Here is a 24,155-nt window from a genome sequence, read left to right on the forward strand (position 1 = left end):
ACGACAGGTAATCTAAGACTACAAAAGTAAGGCATCAAGCCCTGAGCCAAGAACGAAAGCAAGCATCACCAACCTAAGCAAGCATTCCACTAAGTTCTCTCCTAGCCACAGTGGAAGGGACATAAGTAGTTTTTGGTTTAGCTTGGAGAAGCTCACTAGAACAAAGTTTGACTAGACAAAAAGACAAGCTTTGCAAGATTTGTTGTGAACATTCCTGCTGTTCAAGTGTCAAAAAAAAAGCAAAAAACAAATCAAAACACCTGATAGAAAGAAGTAGTCCTCCAGAACTAAAGCTGCTTCACAAATGCCAGTGTAAGATTTTATCTTCACAATTTTCGGTTGAAAACATCGCCAGGTGAGGAAGGCCATTTGATTCCTGTTGCCTGGTTGTTGTTCCTACATTGCCAAGAGATTCATTCTCCAGCAGCTAGAAGTCCCTGCCCCCCAAAACCTCTGGTTTACATTCAAGAGTCATCTGATGTAGACCGTCCCCTCATTTCCTCAGTTCTCATTACAAGAAGGCTGTATGAATACCAACAAATGGGTTTGCTCATCCTTGATTGGGTCTTCGGGGGGAGGTTTCTGGAGACAAAAGAGAAATAGCAGTCTCTAAAAACAATGTAATGCAGTGTTTCCCAACTGGGGGCCATATGGCCCCCTGAGGACCCCAGGATATTCCAAGGGGGTCACAGGTGAAAATCATGTAAATGGGGTGGTGGTGGTCACAGCACTAGGCCAGGGGGGCACAGAGGGAAGTGAGAAATGATGGGGGGGGGGGAAGAATCATTATTATTGTTTGTTTAAAATCCTGATTGGCTGGCTATCTGCTTGGCCAATCAGAAGTGGGTAAGGGGGCAGTCTACCAGGACCTAGCACTCATTTTTTGCCATGTGTGTTTTCTTGGAGCAGTCCTGGTTTGTTTCCAGTGGGAGAGCGATTGCTGAGGCTCCCATTTCTACATGTAGAGCCCATGATCCAGAACCCCCAGGTCAGGTAAGTGTGGTGGTTTGGTGCCAATGGGTAGGGCTGGGTGAGCCAGAGCTGCTTATGGCTGCCACCATAAGAGCTGCTTATGGCCGCCTTTGGATGTTGCCGAGGGGTGCAGGAACCGTCAGCAGCGTCGGCCTGACTCTGCAAGCCACCCAGCGTCTAGCCAAGTGGGGTTGTCTGGTGCTGCTGACTTTCATCTAGTAAATAACTACCGTAAGTGTCTACTCAAAAGAAAGGCACACTGAGTTCAGTGGGCCTTATTCCCAGGTAAGGGTGTGTGGGGCTATAGTGTTTTATCTAGACAGCCAGGGCTACACTCATACCTTGGTTGATGAATGCTTTGCGACTGAGTCGAACATTTTAGCTCCTGAATGCCGTAAACCCGGAAGTGAGTGTTCCAGTTTCCGAATGTTCTTTGGAATCTGAACGTCCGATGCACCTTGTGATTGGCTGCAGAAGGTTCCTGCAGCCAATCAGAAGCCGTGCCTTGGTTTCCAAACATTTTGGAAGTCAAACAGACTTCCATAACGGATTCCATTCGACTTCCGAGTTACGACTGTCTTTTTGTACCAGGCCAGTGAGAACCACTTGCTTTTTAAAATCTTCCCATATATACAGAACTTCTTGTGTGCATTTTTGACTGTATCTGTAGGTTTCCCCCTCTGTGTCAAATGACTGGGGCCACATGTGTTGTTTACTATTTTTATAAAACATGGAAGATGGATCTCCCTCGGGAGGTTCTGGACTCTCCTTCCTTGGAGGTTTCTAAGCAGAGGTTGGATGGCCATCTGTCATGGATACTTTAGCTGAGTTTTCTACATTGCAGGGGGCTGCACTAGGAAGATGACCTTTGGTGTCCCTTCCAGCTCTATAATTCTATGTTTTTCTTCTTCAACAATATTTCGTTATGTTCCTATTGTTTTATGTAATTGTATTTTTAATAAACTATAAAAATTATAAATATGTTCTATTTACAAACGAAACATTTAAATAGATACCTTTCTACTTGTAGGATGGGCGAGGGGGGGCATGGGCATAGCCAGGATTTTTGTTAGTGGTGGCAGAACCTCTTATTTGTATTTATTTGTACAGTATTGATTTGGGGGGCAGCTACATCCGGGGGGGGGGGTGGCACGAGAAGGAAACAATGTTGGAAGGGGGCCATGGTCGGGAAAAGGTTGAGAAACACTGATGTAATGAATCAAATGGTTGTCTTTTTTTAGGAGGGAGAAAAAGGCAACACAGAAATGAAATGAAATAAAACACAGATTACTTCAGAAAGTAATCTGTTGCCCAATTCATTTTAAGTACTATAAATCTTCCTTATGGGCAACTCTGATTAAGTTATTTCAAGGAGAAACTAGAACCATCTGCCACACCATTAAAAGTGTGTGTGTCATTCTGAGCTTGTGCTTCTTTAACTCACACACTAGGTTGGCCTTGGATAGACTAGGATTGAGTGGCCAGTACTCACTTGAAGGTCTTCAATGTGGTCTTCAAACATTTGTTTCAGAAACTTTCCAGGCTCAGGAATTGTAGGAAGAATCAACATCTTAATCCTTCAGTACATTAAAAAAGAAAAGAATTAAGGGGTTCTAGATACCAAATTTTGTTTAACTCATTCAACGGTATCTCAGAATTGTTTTCAGGATTTAATTAATATTCTATAGCCTTTTAAATGTCTCTGTGGGAAGAAGGGGTTTTGTTTTAATTATTTACTTGTTTTTATCCTGTATTTAGTTCTGGAAACCACCCTGAGATGATATGATGAAGGGCAGTGTCAGAGGGTCGTCGTGGCTACTCTAGAGTAACTCCGCTTGAGTCTAGTTTGTCTTTAAAGACTTTTATTGTGCAAAGCCAGCTTAAAACATGACCTCTCAGTCCGAACCAGAATCCGGCAATGGCGTATGTCTGCTCCTACGTCAGCAAAGTAGTCGGGGCTCCCCAAAACGCCTCCCCCTTGACCTGCGTCACGGTGCTCTCCTTAACTCTTGCGCCCTCTCAGCCTCCTCCCTGTCCAGGCGATGGACGGGCTCTCCAGCATCCTTGAGCCCTTGCCTTCATCTCTCCTCCCCTGAGCCTTTCCATCGTTCCTCACATTGGCTTCTCTCTTCCTCCGAGTCTTTCCCCTCCCCCCTGGCTGTTTCAGACTCACTGCTGCTCCCTGTGCTTGGCGAGGTGGATGTTAGGATGATGGGGGCTGGCTCCCTGTAGGAAGTCACCCTTGCAGGCAGTATATAAATCATAATCATAATAAATTTACACAAAACTGCACCATGCCAGAACGGTCATATTCTCCCTTATTTCATCCCCCTATTGCATGAACCTTTTTTACACTGAAAGCAGAGCTTTTTTGAAGATAGATATACCATACACAACACATTCAACATAAGTCATTAATAAGTCTCTTACCTCTTCAGGTGTATGAGGAATATGATAGTCAGGACTGCCACACATAATGGAAGGAGAATGTATAGAAGGAGAGAAAATGGAAATTCTCTCTCATCTGAAAAAACAAAGAATAAGTAGTCAGGCATCTGACTCTCATTTAGGAATTTAAAAAACTATAATAGCAACAGAGTAGCTTTCCTTTCTATTTCATTTCATCTGTATGATTAATATTACCCTTTAATCTCATTTTCTATTTCCCTTCCAACACTATTTCTGGCCTCCCCTCAGAAAAGGGGAACTTGATGGAGAAAATTATAATCTTAATTACCATTATAATCTCTTTCCCAAGCTGTTTGCTAAAACCTCATTCCCTGCCTGAAAAGTTGAGTGAGCACAAAGGGGTGTAAGTGCCCAGGATGTTTGTTTTCCTCATTCCCTGCCTGACCTTTTCACCATAAATCTATAAAAAAGAAATGCTCTTCTTTTGGTATTTGTGTTGAAAGGCCAACAAGAAAACTTTTGCTGTTCATTAACTCTATGTTGGCTGGGATTAACATCCAACATTTGACAGAGACCAAGTTCTCAAAAACTGCACAATGAAAAAAATGCTGCTTCTTTTCTGTGGAAACAAATTCCTGCCCTGCTTGTCATAGCATGTTGTTTTAAAACAATGGATATCGAGGGTTGTTTTGCTCTCACAATAAGTAGCAGTTGTGCCTTGAAAAAATAAATGTAAAAATGCTTTCATTGCTTTGTCCGTTTTTGTTTTTCTATTAGAAGATGAGCATGAATAAAATGTTGTTGTTTCTGATGCAGCAATGTATTGTGTTAACTATTCAGAATGAAAAGTTCAATTCTATAAAACCAACCTTGCTGTTTCTTATGCTGTGCAAGTTTATTCAATGGAACCAGATTCAATATATATTTCCAACCAAAGGCAAAATAAATTTAAAATAATTTTAGATCTATTGAAAATTTTCCTCCATGAAACTTTCATGAATATTCATTTCCTTATTCCCCCCAACCCTGATTTGATTTATATATTAATAGCTCCTGTAAAAGTAACAAACACAGGTGTGTCTCCTTCCACAATTCGCTGCCACACCATATCTTAATGATATTTCTTTCTTCAAACATGACTTGATTCTGTATATTGATGGCTCTTGTAAAATAAATGACCATGATAATTCATGCCTGATCATGTTGTGGTATCTGATTATGAAATTCTTGAATCTTATTTCCTTTCAGTTATTGAAAGGTGCCCCAATTTGCTAAGCCCAGATGGCTGAATCCTTTACAAATAGCTGCTTGGAAGATAGTAGGTATCAGAGTGCAAGTGCTAGTAACCTGCACACTTTTGAGCATTCATTCCCACCAAAAAAAAAGAAAAAGCCTAGAGAACCTGATTCCCTATTATTTATTTATGTTCATGAAATACCAACGTCATTTTTGTATTCCAGTAACTGTTGAATTGCAAACTTTGCCGTCCTGATTCCTGAAGAAGACAGGAGAAGAACCATAAAAATTACCTGAAGCAATATTACCAAAGCGGTGAAACTCTGAGAATGAACCCATGGGTCTATGGAGACCCATCTTGTTTTTCAATTGGGTGTCCTCTCATAGCAAGTTGTGGCTTCTCTCTTGATAACGCAAAGAGCCCACAGTAAAGAGTCAAACTTATACATTCAAAACTCATTAAATCCTTTTTAGGATGGTATAAACAACCTAAGTCATTCAATGTTGTTCAGCCCTGATACAGTTGCCACCAACTACACATTGTTGACAGGCCACTATTAGATATGTAGAGTGTGAGTCTGACAGTTTCCCCCATACTGTATTAGTATGGTACTTGTTATGTAGGATCAGTACTTTCTCCTGTGTGAGTAACAAATATTATGCCAAAACAAGATACTATCTTGAAACGAATCTGGAACTATCTTCCTTTCAGAAAAAGGAGGGAATGTTGGAGAAAATAGTAATTTCCTAAAACTCTATATCATTTTGTTGGTTCTATTTTCTTTTGAGTTTATGGCCTAGCTAAAATGAAAAGAATTTTCTGGTAGGGACGTGGGTGGTGCTGTGGTCTAAACCACAGAGCCTAGGGCTTGCTGATCAGAAGGTCAGCAGTTCGAATCCCCGCAGCGGGGTGAGCTCCCGTTGCTCGGTCCCTGCTCTTGCCAACCTAGCCGTCCGAAAGCACGTCAAAATGCAAGTAGATAAATAGGTACCCCCCTGGTGGGAAGATAAACGGCGTTTTTGTGCACTGCTATGGTTTGCCAGAAGCGGCTTAGTCATGCTGGCCACATGACCTGGAAGCTGTCTGCGGACAAACGCCGGCTCCCTCGGCCAGTAAAGTGAGATAAGCGCCGCAACCCCAGAGTTGTTCATGACTGGACTTAACTGTTGGGGTCCTTTACCTTTTACCTTTTATGGTACACTGTATGTACTGAATGTTCATTCCAGCACATTTGGATATGGTTCTTTACAGCCTCCTCCTTATTTTTGAGGCTGTCCCTACGCACATTTGTATTTCACTTGTATTTTCTTTTGTGTTTCTGGGAGGGATAGTCCCAGCCTAGAAACCCTTTAAAATTTATCCAGCAGACCTTCCCTGCTCTAGGTTCTCTTTACTCAACATGCAAGCGGTTTCTGGTGTTAGCACGGGACCAACTAAGAGGCAGTGTGTGGTAAAGCCAGAGGGGGGAAGAGCATGCAAGTGAGGAGGCCCTGGGAAGTCTGCACACAGCTTTGCCAGATGTCAGCAATTGAAGTTGTACTGGATGAAAGAAACTTGGGTTTTGCAAAGTAGTGTGATGCACTGTGAAGCACTGACCTTCTACTAGATTATAATTTATTTGTAACCTATAAATATAAAATCTGTGCAGAGAGTTAGTTCTTTTGATTTGGTTCATACAGTCAGCTCAGCAGTTCATTACAAAGAGTCTTACAAAGTTTCTTCTCACCTACTTCTACTGCCTCGCTCCACTCGCTCCAGGGATCAGGTGTGTGCTTACAGTTGGTCTTAGAAGTCCTGGCTCTCACCCGGAAAGTGTAGTATTGTTTACTCTTGAGAGTGATTGTTACATTGTTACGCAACCTGTAAATCTTCAAAGAAGAAGAAAAATTAGTTTCTGTAATCTATTGGTGATATCGTTTATTTTATTTTAATGAAAAATAAACTCACAACATAATACAAAAATGAAAACCAACAGTCTAACACATCTAACCCACTAAATGGGTTGATGTAGATTTAAAACAGACAAGAGCTTTGAAGAATTGCTTTTGATTGAAACGGATTTCACATGTGATACTTCTGACAGGACTGCTTTAAAATATAAAACAGGAATTCTCTGTTTACCTATGAGGCAGCGAATGTATATTCTGGCTCCCTTCCACGTGTCAGATTCCTGCCCAGGAAATTGAACAAACTCTTATTCACAGAAAGGCAGCTTGAAAATGAGCCTTTGATAGCTTAAAAATGGAGCACTGGCCTTAACTGTGAGTATTCCCTCCACCTGGAAGTGGGAGGGCATCCTGCAAAGTGTTAATTGGCCCTCTGGTCTCTGGGGGCAGGGCTGTGACTACCACTTTTTTGTTCCAATCCCACCCTCCAAAGGAAGGAGAGTTGCACATGCCAGATGTGCGTAACCAAAGGTGCTGTCAGGGCTGAGACAGATGGGGAGGAGTGGTGGCAAGCCCCCCCCCCCGGACAAGCCCCCACAGAGGTAAGCCCCCACAGAGGAATCTGAGGAATTCACACCTGGGGAAGACTGGTGGCTGCGCGCGCGCGCACACACACACACAAATGTAGAGGGGGAAATGTAACCAATGTAACCAATTACATGAGAAGGAAATTAAAAAACACTGACAGACTTGAAGCTTAGATGTTTTAAAATAAGCACAGCAACCACTCATAAAGCAGTACTACGGATAGCACAAATATCCTGGCACTGGATGTATAGGTGTCAATTATTATATAATTGTTTGTGTGTGTGTGTGTGTGTGTGTGTGTGTGTGTGTGTGTGTGTGATATAAGAAATCTCTTAGCTTTCAAGGTGCCACCAGTCTGCTATCTAAAGTAGATTAAATGGTAGATACTGGAGCAACTTACTTCTGAGTCCAGTTTGTTATTAATTTCTAGTTGATAGCACATGTCATTCAAACCCCTCGGTTCAGTCCACTGTAGAATAACTCCTTCATTGCTCCTTTTGGAATTTACAATCAATGGAGGATCAGGTTTTACTAGAAATTCTGAAGTCAAAAAGAAAACACACACACAATTATATATTTTTTAAATACAACATTAACTCAATGGTGGCATATTTGTTAGCTGTAAAAGAAAACACACTCCAAATATTCTCTAGGAGGTGCCACCCACCTAGTACCAGAGAGTGAGTACTACAAACTACAAACCATTGGGTCCATCTAGCTTGATATTTGTCTGACAGCAGCTTTCCAGAGTTTCAGCCTGGAGTCCTTCCTAGCCTTACCTGAAGAAATAGGTGAGCCCTTTCCCTGCAGGGAGTTCTATTGTAAGTATATCCTCTACTCATCCAGACTCATCCAAGTATTGCGGTCTTGCATATACCTTCTCTCAAGCTCTTTCCTCCAACTACAGTGTTTTATTGTGTAACGGCCACACTTTTTGTGCCGATTTTTCCTTTGCAAAAAGGGGTGGGGGTGCAACCACTACACAAGGAACAACATGATGTCAGGAAAAAACCTACGAGGCATGGTCATTATGGAAACAAGTTTGTTTTGCATGTTAATCTATCCACTATACAGTTTAGATCCCAGTCTCTCATGCCTCACTGATGGCAGCTTCTCCCACCCGTTTGCCTGACTGACAGCTCCCGTTGCCTTTGGAAGTAAGAGAATGCACAGTGAAAATACCCCTGCAACTATTATGCAGGGAATGCTCTGGGACCATTTTGGGGGCCAGAAAAAGGCTATTATGTGATGGCAACTTGTTTGCTGTGGAAGTATGCCAGTAACTTCCTCAAATCAGAGGCAAGGGAGCCTGCATTTCTTTGGGGTGATACCCCTGCTCCTGGTAATCCCCCCCCCCAAAAAGCTCCTGGTTGCCTGTTCAATATTTTGACATTTATATCCCACCTTTCTTCCATGGGACTCAAGGTGGAATACAGTGGCTTCTTAAGTAGTCTCAGCCACGCCAGAACCAAACCTGCTTAGCTTCAGCAAGGCTGCTGCATTGTGCTGCCTTTGGGCCATGTTCTGGGAGTTAAGGCATAGTAAATGCGAGTCTGGAAGAAACATCATCTAGGAGCTCTATTGCCTGTACTTCCAGTTGTTTTGCAGGCTCAATGTGAGTTAATGGCAATGACTTATTGATAGCCTGAGCCCAATGCAACTAAGAGATCGTATCCACCACTAAGTTCCATCAGGACTTAAAGATAAGGAGAATTCTTCTCAATCTACTACCGGTAGTTGGAATTCCTGGTGGATAATGGCCACCACAGCATCATTCAGAAGGCTTTTAAATGGGGAAAAGAGGCTATTTTAAATATGTCAGAAGACCATTAGAATCTGCAACATCATTTCCAATCCCAAACCTTTTAACATGAAACAGACCGATAAGCAAGCAGCTTGTAAACTTACCATATTCGTCTGGTAATTTATTCATTATACACACAGGCTGAATGTCTCTGGAATTGCCCTGGATAGAAATGCTGAGTCCTGGAGGCCAATAAAGGTTTGTGTCGAAAGTGCATCGAAAGTCATCACCTTTTTTAGTGTAATGTGTGCATGGCCCTCCTCTTTCCTGATCAATATACCTTGGGGGCAAGAGGAAGCAACATCAGCACACTTAAAAGTCAGGGTGGTGGCAGGTGAACATGTTTGCACTCCTATACTATTAAGGCAGCAGAAAACAAGGATGAAGTGCAGTGCTGCTTTGTGGTAGCCCTAGATTTGGGGTTGTTATTGGTGCCACCTAGTCCCCTCCCCCACCTTTATATTCAAGGTAAAAGGAGGCTGTAAAACAGCCACTGTATCCAGTCACTCTCCATCTACTTGAAAAGGGAAAGTCCCTTTTTTCCTGGCCTTTATTACTTATTTTTTTCTTGCACATTATTATTAGCTTAGGGAGCTACTGGGTGAAATTCCATGGTCAGAAATACTCAAAGAGAAGGGAGTCCAAGGTAGTTAGAAGTTTCTTAAAGGTGAAATATTGAAGGCTCAAATGCAGACAATTCCAACAAGAAAGAAAAGATGTCTGGTGTGGCTGCATGAGGAGCTTACAGGTAAGTTGAGACAGGGGAAATCAAGAAGGAAGCGTATCTAGAATAGTCAACAGTTACAGGGGAGCAGGTAAGTTGCAGAAAGAAGGCTTGCAGGACAAGAGGTTAAAAATAAGTAATAAATGTGTCTTCCACTATGTTCAATACAAGAGCAAGAAAAAGAAAGCAGTAGGTCCTCTGCATAGAGAAGATGGAGAAATACTATTGAGAAGGCAGAACTGCTCAGACACCTATTTTGCCCCTGTCTTCACCCAAAAGAAAAGCAGTGCCTAACCTGGTGATAACAGAATAAACAATGCAAGGAGGGAGCTGCAGTCCAAGATAGGAAAAGAGGTGGTAAGGGAACACCTAGCTCCTTTAAATGAATTCGAATCTCCATGGCTTGATGAGTTGCACCCAAGGGTACTAAAGGAGCCTCTGAACTTCTGTATATAATATTTGAGAATTCTTTGAGAACAGGTGAGGTCCCTGTGGACTTGAGGTGGGGCAATGTTCTTCCCATCTTCAAAAGGAAAAAAGGAAAAAGAACCAGGTAACTGCTGACCAGTCAGTAACATTGATACCTGTACTAGGAAAAGTCCTAGAAATGGTAATTAAATGGTTGGTCTGCCAGCACTTAGAAAAAGGATGCTGTGATTACTAAGACCCAGCATGACCTTCTCAAAAACAAGTCATGCCAGATGAATCTATTTCTTCTTCTGGTAGAATTACAAGCTTGGTAAATTAGGGGAGTGCTGTGGATGTAATAAATCTTGATTTCAGTAAGGCTTTTGACAAATTCTCCATGATATTCTTGTAGAGAAGCTGCTAAAATGTGGATTGGATAAGGCAACTGTTAGGTGGCTTGACTGACCAAACCTAAAGAGTGCTCATTAATGATTCCGTGTCATCCTAGAAAAAGTGACAAGTGGGATGCAGTGGGGTTCTCTGCCCTGGGCCTGCTGTTATTCAATGCCTTTATAAATGAATTGGGCAAAGGAATGGAGGTGACACTCATCCAATTTACAGATAACATCAAACTGGGAGGAATAGCTATTGCCTCAGAAGACAGAATCAGGATTCAAGGTGACCTTAACAGATTGAAGAACTGGGCCCATACCAACAAAATGAATTTCAAAATGGACAAATGTAAGGTTTTCCACTTAGACAGGAAGAACAAAATGCACAAATATAAGTTGGGAGACCCCTGAGAGAAGGATCTAGGGGGTCTTGGTAGACCACAAAGTTAACATGAGTCAACAGTGTGATGCAGCAGCAAAAAAAGCTAATGCCATTCTAGGCTGCATCCACATAAATATAGTGTCCAGGTCAAGGGAAGTAATAGTACCACTCTATTCTGCCTTAGGCAGACCACAGTTGGCATACTGTGTCCAATTCTGGGTGCCACAGTTTAAGATGGATATTGACAAGCTGGAGTGTGTACAGAGGAGGGCAACCAAGATGATCAAGGGTCTGGAAACCAAGCCCTTATGAGGAATGGTTGAGGGAGCTGGGTATGTTTAGCCTGTAAAAGAGGAAACTGAGAGGAGACATGAGAGCCATCTTCAAATATCTTGAGAGTTGTCACATGGAAGATGGAGCAAGCTTATTTTCTCCTGCTCTGGAGGATAATATTTAAACCAATGGACTCAAACCAAGTTACAAGAAAAGAGAAGTAAGAACTTTCCAACAGTATGAGCTGTTCAACAGTGGAACAGACTACCTTGAAAGGTGGTGGACACCCCTTAATTTGAGGTTTGAAAGCAGAGGTTGGATAGCCATCTGCCATGGATGCTTTAGTTGAGATTCCTGCATTGTAGGGGGTTATGTTAGAGGACCCTTGGCGTCCCTTCAAATTCTACAATTTTATGATTTTATGATTCAAAACAGTTTTCATCATGTTTCCCAAAGGGATTTCAAAACTGAGGAATATTTGATTAAAATCCCTCACAGCTATGCGCTGAAAGAGAGAGGGTTGAGTCCCCAAATTCCCTACACAATGGAAATAAAAAGAAAAATTTAAGTACAAACCAGTAATTCAACTTGTAGGTTGTGTTAAGACTTGCATTCTCTCCACGCTGCCATGAGCACATCATGTACTTCATATTGTACCACATACATCGGATTTTAGTGGCTCCTGTACCTGCAGTACCTAGAAATCAAAAGCATCAGAAGCATAGAATCATAGAGTTGGAAGAGACCACAAGGGCCATCCAGTCCAACCCCCTGCCAAGCAGGAAACGCCATCAAAGCATTCCTGACAGATGGCTGTCAAGCCTCCGCTTAAAGACCTCCAAAGAAGGAGACTCCACCACACTCCTTGGCAGCAAATTCCACTGTCGAACAGCTCTTACTGTCAGGAAGTTCTTCCTAATGTTTAGGTGGAATCTTATTTCTTGTAGTTTGAATTCATTGCTCGTGTCCGCTTCTCTGGAGCAACAGAAAACAACCTTTCTCCCTCCTCTATATGGCATACTTTATTATATTTGAACATGGCTATCATATCACCCCTTAACCTTCTCTTCTTCAGGCTGAACATACCCAGCTCGCTAAGCCGTTCCTCATAAGGCATCGTTTCCAGGCCTTTGACCATTTTGGTTGCCCTCCTCTGGACACGTTCCAGCTTGTCAGTATCCTTCTTGAACTGTGGTGCCCAGAACTGGACACAGTACTCCTGGTGAGGTCTGACCAGAGCGGAATACAGTGGTACTATTACTTCCCTTGATCTAGACGCTATACTCCTATTGATGCAGCCCAGAATTGCATTGGCTTTTTTAGCTGCTACATCACACTGTTGACTCATGTCAAGTTTGTGGTCTACCAAGACTCCTAGATCCTTTTCACATGTACTGCTCTCAAGCCAGGTGTCAGCCATCCTGTATTTGTGCCTTTCATTTTTTTTTTGCCCAAGTGTAATACTTTACATTTCTCCCTGTTAAAATTCATCTTGTTTGCTTTGGCCCAGTTGTCTAATCTGTTAAGGTCATTTGGAAGTGTGATCCTGTCCTCTGGCGTATTAGCCACCCTCCCAATTTGGTGTCATCTGCAAACTTGCTCAGGATGCCCTCAAGCCCATCATCCAAGTCATTGATAAAGATGTTGAATAAGACTAGGCCCAAGGCAGAACCCTGTAGCACCCCACTAGTCACTTCTCTCCAGGATGAAGAGGAGCCATTGATGAGCACCCTTTGGGTTCGGTCAGTCAGCCAGTTACAAATCCATTGAATGGTAGCATTGTCTAGCCCACATTTTACTAGCTTCTTTACAAGAATATCATGGGGCATCTTGTCAAAGGCCTTGCTGAAATCAAGATATGCTACATCCACATCATTCCCTTCATTTACCAGGCTTGTGACACTGTCAAAAAATGAGGTCAGATTAGTCTGACATGACCTATTTTTCAGAAACCCATGCTGACTTTTAGTGATCACAGCATTCCTTTCTAGGTGCTCACGGACTGTTTGCTTACTGATCTGCTCTAGAATCTTTCCTGGTATTGATGTCAGGCTGACTGGGCAGTTATTGTTTGGGTCCTCTCTTTTCCCCTTTTTGAATATAGGGACAACATTTGCCCTCCTCCAGTCTGCTGGGACTTCGCCTGTTCTCCAGGAATTCTCAAAGATTAGTGCTGGTGATTCGGAAATCACCTCTGCCTGTTCTTTTAATACTCTTGGATGTAGTTCATCTGGCCCTGGAGACTTAAATACATCTAAACTAGCCAATTATTCTTAACTCAGTAATCTTAACTCAGTTAAAAGTTCTTTAGATAGCCAGCCTGGCTTCTTTAGGCACCTTCCATGTTTCCGTCTCATTGGTATTGCCTGAAGTTGTGCTTTTAATATCTCCCTTTTAACAAACTCCCAACCATCATGAACACTCTTCCCTTTTAGTATTGCTGTCCATGGGATCTCACACAGTGTTTCCCTAAGTTTTCTGAAGTTGGCTTTCTTAAGGTCTAGAATTTGAGTCTTAGTATGCTTGGTTGCTCCTTTCCGCTGTATAAAAAACTCTAGAAGAGCATGATCACTCCCACCTAATTATGCTGCCACTTCTACCCCACGAACCAGGTCATCACTATTGGTTAGGATCAGATCTAAAATGGCTGATCCTCTTGTTGCTTCTCCTACTTTTTGGACAATGAAAATGTCTGCAAGGCCAGTGAGGAATCTGTTCGACCTTATGCTCTTGGCTGAGTTTGACATCCAACAAATATCAGGATAGTTGAAATCCCCCATTACTACTATCTCACTTCCTTTTGAATGGTTGGCTATCTGTTCCAGGAAGGCATCATCTGTGTCCTCAGTTTGGCTTGGGGGTCTATACTAACTCCCACAATGAGATCACTGTTATTTTTCTCTCCTTTAATATTGACCCAGATACTCCATGCATTTCAGAGCATTTTGTCAATTCTGAAAACGTGTTGGGATGTTTTAGCCTTAACCATCACACCAAGCAAAGCCCTCAGGCTCCCAGGATGACTGACTGAAATGAAGATCAAAATGGGGCAACGGAGAAACAAAAGGGAAGCATCAGCATGCCAGGGAAAACTCCTATGTTTGAGGAACTTTGCAAAAAGCTCATGTGGGTTGAGCACAAAGCACTTTCCTGCTCATATTTCCCAGCAACTGATATTCCTACTTGACGTAATACACAGCCATCATGACAACTACTGAAAGCCTTAATTTTCCATTAATTTGTCTAAGCCTTTTTTAAAGGCATCTAAATTGGTACGCGGGTGGTGCTGTGGTCTAAACCACAGAGCTCAGGGCTTGCTGATCAGAAGGTTGGTGGTTCGAATCCCCGCGACGGGGTGAGCTCCCGTTGCTTGGTCCCTGCTCCTGCCAACCTAGCAGTTCGAAAGCACATCAAAGTGCAAGTAGATAAATAGGTACTGCTCCGGCGGGAAGGTAAATGGCATTTCTGTGCACTGCTCTGGTTTGCCAAAAGCATCTTAGTCATGCTGGCCACATGACCCAGAAGTTGTACGCTGGCTCCCTCGGCCAGTAAAGTGAGATGAGTGCCGCAACTCCAGAGTCGCCCGGGGTCCCTTTACCTTTAAGTTGGTGGCTACTACTGCATCTAGTAGTAGCAAATTCCATAGTTTACTTAGGTGCTGTATGAACAGTACTTCCTTTTCCCTGTTCTCAACCATCCCCTCCCATCATGCAACTTAATTGAATAATCCCAGACTGTTCTATTGAGAAAGGGAGGAACACGCCCAATTCTATATTTTCTCCATACCATGCATGTAACCTGCAGTTTATTTGCAACACTGCCAACCAGAAGGGGTTTAAAGTGTGCTATCAAACAATGTCCAATCTCTGCATGTCTAATGCACATGATACTTCTGTGGCTGGTTGAGAATGAGTAAACTCATGCTGAGAATGAAAAGGCCTAAGACAACATCTCTTAACTTCATGGCCTCCAGATGTATTGGACTACATTTCCCACAATTTGTTTATTAGCCTGACTGGTTTAAGCTGATGGGAGTTGTAGAATGAAGCATCTGGAGGCCACCAGGTTGGGGAGGATTGGACTAAGGGAAATGTAGCACTGGGTGCACAAGTTGGGCAGGGGATCTCAAAAAGCTTTCTGGTTTGGAGCACAAATATGGATTTGTTGATACAAATATTTGTGCAATTTTTGATAAATAAATGTCTAATACAAATCTGAAGAGACAATGCATGCATGCACTTTTGTAAACCAAGAACATCTTTGATAAAAATTATTTTTTAAATCTATAGAATGCAGTGTCTGAAAACTTACCCTTTTGACAAAGAGTGATTTTAACATAATCTCCATCACCCCTTCCTTCACATGAAGTGGCGACTCCAAAAATGACTTTTTTACCCAGAGGTACGAATACTGTCCGGAAATTTTGAACATTCCATTCCTATGTTTGGAAGGAGGGGAAATCATATATATATATATATATATATATATATATATATATATATATATATAAACTACTAATCTCAAACAAAGTAAGGTTTAAACCCAATCCCATAGGATAAAAAATATTAGGCTTCTACTAGTAAAACACTCTATGTGTACAACTGTACTAGTAGCAGTTTGCTTGGAAGCCAAAGGCTGCAATTCTAAACACACTCACCTGGGAAAAAGCAAAGTAACTTAAGTCACTGAGGCTTACTTTTGTGGAGGCATACACAGGATTACATCTATTTCTGGTCTCAATTATTCTGCTTGGTTTTCTTTATTTGCACTTTAATCAAATTACATTTCTATATTTTCCCCCATTTATTATTTTGTATTTGTATTTTTTTATCTGTCTCCATTGCTTTCTCTCTATGCTCCTGACATTCCATTTGTGGAACACTCACCTATTAACCCTTTATTCCCTTGTGCTATTTATGATCTCTTTTTCAAAATCTTCATAATCTTTTCCTACTCTTGCTAATTATTGCATTCTCTTTTATTGCCTTCTTGCTAGCATACAATATTCCCCTTTCCCTCACTGTCTTCTTAGATTTTGAGCCTGTAGGCAAGGCCTTGGCATTTTTTATTTCTGTACAGCACCCGTTAGGCTGAAGGTGTTGTGAATCATTTAATTGGCAGCAGGAATTGTGGTATTCCCCTCGTGTGCCTTTCCTGCTTTCACTAGCCTTTTCTAGTTTAGTTTTCCACATCTTACTTGAAATGCACACAATCCAATCACAGAAATCAGCCCAAAGAGTTAAATGTTCGTGAAGTTATAAAGAAGCCTCTCCATAACTGTGATGGTAATGGTACACTGCTGGAGTCACACAAATGCAACTCCTATCAGTATGGAAAATGGTCAGGAATGATGCCAGTTGTAGTCCACTATGCAGGATACTCCTGATTTAGATGATTTTACTATCTTTGTTATTGGACTGCCTAACTTTACCATTTGTTTTCGGCTTTGTTTTGGAAGCCAAGCCATGGAAAAGCTGGGCATAATACTTGATCACACTTGACTTGCATGTGCAAATGACCCATCAGAACTCTCTAACCCCACAGGCAGAACATTGGCATTACTTGCAAGATACCATGTTGCAGAGAAGTCAGTGACACCAGATATGGGGAACCTGTGGCCTGTAGGCGAATCTGGCCCACCAGTCTTCCCTATTTGGTCTGCAAAGCCATTTTGAACAAGCCACACCTACCTTCTATGAATGATGTCAGGATGTGGGGCAGTTAAGGTTTGGCTGAAAGGGGCTTTACAGGCACTGATAATGTAGTCTCCTCAAGGTCCTTTGTGCGGTGCTTCCCAGGTGCCCCCAAACCAGCTGACCATTAAGTGTTTTGCAACCCTTGTGGTGTACTGGAAGCACTGAACACTGGGCTTGCAAAGCACTTTGAACTAGGGTTGCCATATCTTGAAGAACAAAAAAGAGGACAGCCTGAGCCGCTGCCAGCCCAAGCTAGGGAAAGAGGCATGTGGGAGGGCCACAGAGCCCGTGCACCTCTTTCCCTAGATTGGGCTGTCAGTGGCCATGGTGTGCAGTACAGCCTGAGGTCAAGAAGCCCAAGGAGCCTGAGCCAAAAACCCCAGACATTTCCTTTAAAATGTAAAGCTCCGGCTTCCTGTTTCCGGCGGTGAGAAGTGGCTGACTCCCATATGATCGGACCCCAGCCATGCCAGTAATTCAGGGCTGATTTGGGGGTAATTAGCCCTGGCAGACTCCCCAGGGTGGGGGAGGACTGTCTCGTAGACCTGCAGATTGTCCGAGATTGCCAGCACACACACACACACACACGTGAGAACACCACTCAGGACATCACCACCCATGCTAGCCTATACTGTATTTAATGCAGCATAAGAGGTTGATTGATGACCCTCTCCCCTTGGCAGAGCTTTAGTGTCATGCCACCATCAATTCAAACAGATCAGATTTCTAGATCCCACAAGCCTGGTCTAAAATCACTGATTTGCTTCTCAATTCCCAAAGCCCTACTTTTCATCACCATTCTTGTATGTGTAATAATTCATCAGGGCAATTTCTGACTTGGAATCAGAAGACCCTGAAAGCTTACCTTTTGGCCCCACTCTCCACTGGTGGTTATAGCAGTTACATACCGTAGATTGCAGTCATCTTCTATTTTTACAGGAGCCCATGTCACATTCAGCTGGCAGTTATTTTCATTGATAGTATATATGATGTTAGTTGGGTGAGGCAGATCCAACACGACTCCTATGAAAAAAGGAAGGGAAATGGGGGAACCATCACTTTCTATTCTTTTAAATTGTTGACTTTCAGGATGAATCCAAGCAGCAACTGGAAATGCAGCCAGGTGCACACCCACTGCCACAGAGTTTCAGCCCTTGAGGTCTAAGGAATGCTACTGCCTTTGGTTGACAGTTTAAGGATCACCACAATGTAGGCAGTTGTCAAAGGTTTGCCATCCCTTGGAATTCTGTCCCATGCACTGTGATCAGCTTATTGTGCATGTATGTCATGCAAGTAGGGCATTATCTGAGAGGCATCATTACCCCCACAGCTCAATACTGCACACCCTGTAACTGCCAAAGGCTCCCCCAGGCTTTAGATCGCACTCTCTCCCAGCCCTACCTGTAGATGCTGGAAACTGTTTAGGGAGCTTTTTAATGTTTGATGTTTTGTTGTGCTTTTAATTCTGTTGGGAGTCATCCAGAGTGGCTGGGGAAACCCAGCCAGATGGGCGGGGTATAAATAAATTACTACTACTACTACTACTACTACTGGGACGTGGGTGGCGCTGTGGGTTAAACCACAGAGCCTAGGGCTTGCCGATCAGAAGGTCAACGGTACGAATCCCCGTGATGGCTCCCGTTGCTCGGTCCCTGCTCCTACCAACCTAGCAGTTTGAAAGCACGTCAAAGTGCAAGTAGATAAATAGGTACCACTCCGGCGGGAAGGTAAACGGCGTTTCCGTGTGTTGCTCTGGTTCACCAGAAACGGCTTTGTCATGCTGGCCACATGACCTGGAAGCTGTACGCCGGCTCCCTCGGCCAATAACAGGAGATGAACACTGCAACCCCAGAGTCAATCACAACTGGACCTAATGGTCCCTTTACCTTTACCTTACTACTACTACTACTGGACCTTGGGTCCTCTATATGCAAAGTGTGTGCTCTGCCAATGCCCTATAGCTATAGTCTGAAAAAGGAAAACAACAGCCAGAAACTTGTCAGTACAGCAAGGACACATCTGATAGGGGAGTCTTAGGCATGGAGAAAAGTGGGTCAAAAGACTGAGAGCTGGTGTATTATATCACAAAAGTTAAGAACAAGATAGCATAGGATGACTAAGTAGTGATAATATACCTGCCCCTGTACCAGATTCCTTGGATAAGTGAATGTTGCCAAGCTCCTCTATCAATGTCCTTCATTACTTTCAAGTTGCACCAAGCTCTTTGAACGCATCACAAAGAAATATTAGCTTCTCCTTCCAGATGTTTGCAACAAGCCAACTAGTTTAGAAAAATAACCTTAAATGCACAAGTAATTCAAGATCAATGGTACTGACCACCCTGGCATTTGACAACGCACCTATTTTTAAAGCTTCATTTTAATCTTTAATTAATAGAGGATTCAACCCATTGCATGTGCCTGAAGAGAAGTTTCTTCTGCAACAACCCTAAACTAGCAGCTCCAGGATAGCGGAGACCTCTTGGGCAAGGTATCCCAAGGGTCCCCTTAACTTAAAAGAAAATTCTCTCATCCTGCTGCCTCAGAACATTGCAGGCATTCCATGCAAAGCAAGGGTTCTGCATCAACAGGTCCTTTGGTAGTCTTACCTGAGGTCATCCTACAAGGGCTTCCAGGTGGCTAGTCACATTGACCAAATGTAGCTCTACAAATAGCTTGTTGTCTTGCAAATATGAAGTACATGGTGTCACAATCATCTCACTATACATATAAATACTAGATTTCATCTTGCTGCAGCCCGCAATAGTATTTTTGTTAGCTTGCTGCACTAGCATTTATTTTGCTTGCTGAAAATACATCAGGAGGGATTCTATCTGTGGGTCAACAACCGAAGCCAACCCTGAGTTTCCCTGGGCAACAGACTGCCAGCCAACTCCTTTCTGTCCCTGCCTTTTAACAAATAGAAAATATACGGGCACACATGTAACATACTCAACAAACATAGAAAAGAGGCCACCTCACAAATAGCAAAGAACAATCCTTTTTCACTCACACATAGGTTCGTAGGCAAGGGACACTAGGGTTGATCAGTAAAACTGGCAGCTCCTCCATCATGCCGCCAGACAGGCAGGTAGACAAGATGGCTCTGATGGGCAAAGTAGATGGGCAGTTGCTGCTGAGGTGAAGTGTGCCTGTTCAGAATGATAGATTACCATTGCTAGGAGAAGAGGCACAAAGCTTCAGCAGCAGACAAAGTTGTGCTCTGATACCATATTGGGCTGGGCACGGAGGAGTCAAGAAAACCATGCTTAAACTGTTCCTGTGCTAACAGAACAGAAGAAACACTACTTAATTAGGAAGGTGGAGGGAAACAAATCAAACCCATTGTCCTCTTATATAGGACACTAATAGAGCAGGAAGAGGTAATCCAGCTACTCCTTCGGGACCCAAGTCTACTTAAGCCTCCCTAAACATTTCCAAAATGTTCCTTATTTGGTTTAAGGTCAAGTTCATGCAACTTTGCCAAGTTTTGTTCCCAAGCACCTAAAAGAAATTATGAAAATGACAGTCATTTGGGATTACTGTACCCCAAGTGTAGTAGTGATCAGCGAGCTGCAATTTGGGCAGCAATCTGGCCACAGATCGAACAGCCTTGCTGCTGTTGACTTGAAGACCTTTGTATGTTAACTTTTTCTTTTTTAATTAGCCAATCACTTGAATGATTGCCTGTATTGTTTTCAATGGTGTTTCATATTTTAATGTTGTACACACGCACCCCCGATATTTTATGACGTGGAAGCACATCAATACTTTTATAAATACTGTACAAAGTAAATAAACGGAAGGATGGGGAAAGGGATCTGGGATTTTCTTCTTCAACACAATGAGCTTCAGGTAAGCAGCAAGGAGCAAATGATACCAAGCATTGTCATGCTTCTGAGGAAGCAGGCGTTTATGAACACCATATTCGTATCTAACCACCAAAAGACCATCACGACCTAAAAGTTGACCGAGGTAACATCAATATAAGATAAATTCCGACCCAAACAAACCCGAGCACCAATTTTAACGAGAGACTTCTTCCTTCTCCAACTTAGAGGAGATAATACTTTGAGGAAACAGTGCTCCCTTTCCTCCTCCTCCTCCCAAGTCACTCTTCTGACTATAAACCCTCCCTGACTTCTAGGAAGGAGTTTCTCTCTCTCTCCCTCCGACCTTAAGGGATCGACACCCCCCCCCCCGCCCTCAAGGGACCCTCGTCCGAGCAGGCCTTACTCTCGAGGCGCAGAGGCCCACCCGGCCCCTTCCCCGCCGCCTCACCTCCGCCCACGCCCCCGGCCACCACGGCCAGCAGCAGCAGCAGCAGCGCGGCCATCTCGGCGACCAGCAGCTCCCTCACATCCCCGAGGCTCGAGTGGCGGCGGGGGCGGGCGCTGCCGGGAAGAGCTGCCGGCCGGGACCGCCTCCTCCTCCTCCTCCTCCTCCTCCTCCTCGAGGCCTTGGCCCCGCCTGGCGGAGGGAGGAGGCCAGGGAAGGAGGAGGGGAAAGTGGGAGGCTCACCGCCGCCAGAAACGCCTCTCTCCTCTCCGGCCCCTGAGCATGGGCAGAGGGCTCGCTCTCTGGCTGGCTCTCCAGAGTCGTGGGACCAGATGGGTCACAGCCCTTGTTGTTGGGTCTACTCAGAGGAGACCCATTTGCGTGAAAGTGGCTGACGTAGGTGCAGTCAGTGAGGGCGCCCCAAAGAAGGTGCAGGGGGATTTATTCCTTCCTTCCTTCCTTCCTTCCTTCCTTCCTTCCTTCCTTCCTTCCTTCCTTCCTTCCTTCCTTCCTTCCTTCCTTCCTTCCTTCCTTCCTTCCTTCCTTCCTTCCTTCCTTCCTTCCTTCCTTCCTTCCTTCCTTCCTTCCTTCCTTCCCAGTGTTGAGGCTACCATCAGAATAGAACCCAAGTGAATGGCTGTGACTGACATAAGTCCATTAAGTTATATGTAGAGAGACAGAGAGAGAGAGGTGAGGATGAGGGGTTTTTTTTAATAAAAAAAAATCATTACTGCACTTTTCTCATTTATATAAAATAGAACAATTGCAACAGTTGCAATGCCTATTTAAAATAGGCATTTTAAAATAGGTGCAATCTATCTATATAATCTATATATAAACTAGCTGTCCCGGCCACGCGTTGCGGTGGCTCATCCCTGTGACTCCCCCCCCTGTTCTGACCCATGACCTATTTTGCCCCCTCCTCCCCCACCCCCCGGCTCATCCCTGTGACTCCACCCACCCTGTACCAACCCATGACCTATTCTGTTCCCTCCCCCCCCCGCTCATCCCTGTGATTCCCCCCACTCTGTCCCGACCCATGACCTATTCTGTCACCTCCCCACCCCCACCCCGGTTCATCCCTGTGACTAAATATATAAACCTATAAATACCCGTGTTTCCCCTTTTTTAAGACACCGTCTTATAACTTTTTTTCCTCAAAAAAACACACGGTGTCTTATTTTCAGGGGATGTCTTATTATGTTTTTATGGTATCTATGGTTCCGGGCGGTGGGGCGGCAGGCCTCCTCGGCCGGGCCATGAAGAGACCAGGCCGCTGGCTATGCCTTTGTCTCGGTTTTTTAATTCTTTCTTCTATTTCCCCCCTGCCAAACGCTCCAAGGTTCCTGCTACTTTATTTTTTTGGGGGGGGTGTTTCGCATGAGCATGAGCAGGGCTGAGGGATCCCGCCCGGCCTTAGACAGGCCACCCGCGCGCCTGCCGAGCTTGGCCAGCCGAGCTTGGCGAGGCGGAAGCCCTCCGGGGAATGTGGGGCCCGGGCAAGGCGGCACTGAGAGCCCCCACGGCCGCGCAGCCATCGCCCTTGTTGCTGTGTTCCTTTCAAGCCTCTCGCTCAAAACGAGGCGCTCACTGCACTTGGAAGGAGCCGCGCGCCCACGGCTCATGCAGCAAGGGCCCTCCCGACTCCTTCCCAGGCGCCCCTTTCCCCTCCTCCTTGCCGGTTCCGGGCGGCGGGCAGCAGGCAGGAAGAGGCCAGGTCGCTGGCTCGGTGCTCCGCCCGATCGGGGCTGCGGAGCGCTCCGCCCGATCGGGGCTGCGGAGCGCTCCGCCCGATCGGGGCTGCGGAGCGCTCCGCCCGATCGGGGCTGCGGAGCGCTCCGCCCGATCGGGGCTGCGGAGCGCTCCGCCCGATCGGCGCTGCGGAGCGCTCCGCCCGATCGGCGCTGCGGAGCGCTCCGCCCGATCGGCGCTGCGGAGCGCTCCGCCCGATCGGCGCTGCGGAGCGCTCCGCTCTGCCGCCGCTGGTTCTGGGCGCCGGGGCGGCAGGCCTCCTCGCCGGGCGCTCTGGCAGCGCAGAAGGGGCCAGCAGTGCTCCCGCTGTGTGTTGCCCCGGTGGTGCGGAAGGGCCTGCGGGCCTCCCGTCACCACTCTGCCTTGGGCCATGCAGCCCATGACACTCCGGCATCGCGGAAGGGGCCAGCAGCGCTCCCGCCGCCGTCCATCACTCCAGTGGTGCAGCCCACAGGGGCGAGCAGCGGCCTCACCTCTGCCTGGCCCAGCAGCAGCAACAGCAGCGGGAGGACAAGGACGGCGCTTCTGCTGGGTCCCGCTGCCTCGAGGCGAGCGGCGCTGCTGCGCGGAGGTATGGCTTATTTTCAGGGGGTGTTTAATCTGCACAAATGCTTAAAAAGCCTGCTATGGCTTACTTTCTGACTACGTATTAAAAAGGGGGAAACACGGTATATAAACCATGTGTCTGAAACCCTACAGAAAAAGTCCTGAAACCATTTTGTCCCTCCCAATTGACCTCAAATATTTCTCTGCAAGGTCCAAGAAAAATTGAAAAGCTTCCCCATTGTATTTTCGTTCACAAATCCTGTCTTAAGGGTGTGTGTGTATGAATAGGGTGAGCCTGTGACCTGGCTCAGGAACTAAGTATTTATCATTACAAAAAGACTGGCCAGGCTCCCCAGGAAATTCAATCAAGTAGGTATGATGTATCTGGGGGGTGGTCTTGGGCTACACCCCTTCTGTGATGTATGTATGATGTTTCCAGGGCAGGCAATTTAAAATGTCTATATTAGGGCTTGCACACCGTTCTTCTGGGTCCTCCTCCTTTCTCCTGCCTGGGAGGGGAGCACCCTATTGCAACAGTTCAATAAAGATCAGGCTTACTAGCTGCTTTGCTTCTCAATATTCTCTGGCTGGCTTCTGTTATTTTCTCCTACCGATGGAGAACCTACAAAGGACTCTATGAGGTCTCTTGTATACACCATATGGGAATAAGGGCAGATTTTGTTTACAACACTAGAAACAAACAAAAGGATAAAAGCAGCCATACAGTCAAAATTATAAAAGACTGTCAGAATGTCATATAACCTAACTCCCCAAGGTTGTTGTAAGGATAAAAATGGGGAATACAAAAC

At 44.7% G+C, this 24,155-nt stretch overlaps 1 protein-coding gene across 3 annotated transcripts; it reads right to left on the bottom strand.

Moving 5' to 3' along the window:
* Positions 1-405: 405 nt before the first annotated feature.
* Positions 406-21,159, bottom strand: IL13RA1 (interleukin 13 receptor subunit alpha 1). Of its 3 annotated transcripts, none has more exons than XM_035102028.2 (10): positions 21,052-21,159; positions 17,637-17,794; positions 15,387-15,513; positions 11,652-11,772; positions 9,001-9,176; positions 7,493-7,632; positions 6,345-6,486; positions 3,403-3,496; positions 2,465-2,549; positions 406-582 (listed from the first exon to the last, which is right to left on the bottom strand). In XM_035102028.2, the coding sequence occupies exons 1-10, from the start codon at positions 21,104-21,106 to the stop codon at positions 502-504; spliced, it is 1,179 nt and encodes a 392-aa protein (XP_034957919.1). In that variant the 5' UTR covers positions 21,107-21,159; the 3' UTR covers positions 406-501. The 3 variants fall into 3 exon arrangements, with proteins under 3 accessions (XP_034957919.1, XP_060126461.1, XP_034957920.1); XM_060270478.1 differs by lacking the exon at positions 21,052-21,159 and adding an exon at positions 19,380-20,897; XM_035102029.2 differs by lacking the exon at positions 406-582 and having other exon boundaries at positions 2,532-2,549; positions 6,349-6,486; positions 21,052-21,156.
* Between the last annotated feature and the right edge of the window lie 2,996 nt (positions 21,160-24,155).

The sequence above is a fragment of the Zootoca vivipara genome, chromosome Z (genome assembly GCF_963506605.1).
Source record: "Zootoca vivipara chromosome Z, rZooViv1.1, whole genome shotgun sequence".
In the NCBI taxonomy this organism is placed as follows: Eukaryota; Metazoa; Chordata; class Lepidosauria; order Squamata; family Lacertidae; genus Zootoca; species Zootoca vivipara.

Excerpts from the sequence above, each read along its gene's own strand:
- IL13RA1 (XM_035102028.2), bottom strand. The coding sequence starts at position 21,106 with ATGGCCGCGCTGCTGCTGCTGCTGCTGGCCGTGGTGGCCGGGGGCGTG. Across the intron at positions 15,514-17,636 it reads GTGGAGAGTGGGGCCAAAAG|GAATGGAATGTTCAAAATTT; the intron begins GTAAGCTTTCAG and ends TTCCAAACATAG. Across the intron at positions 11,773-15,386 it reads AATCACTCTTTGTCAAAAGG|GTACTGCAGGTACAGGAGCC; the intron begins GTAAGTTTTCAG and ends TTTGATTTCTAG.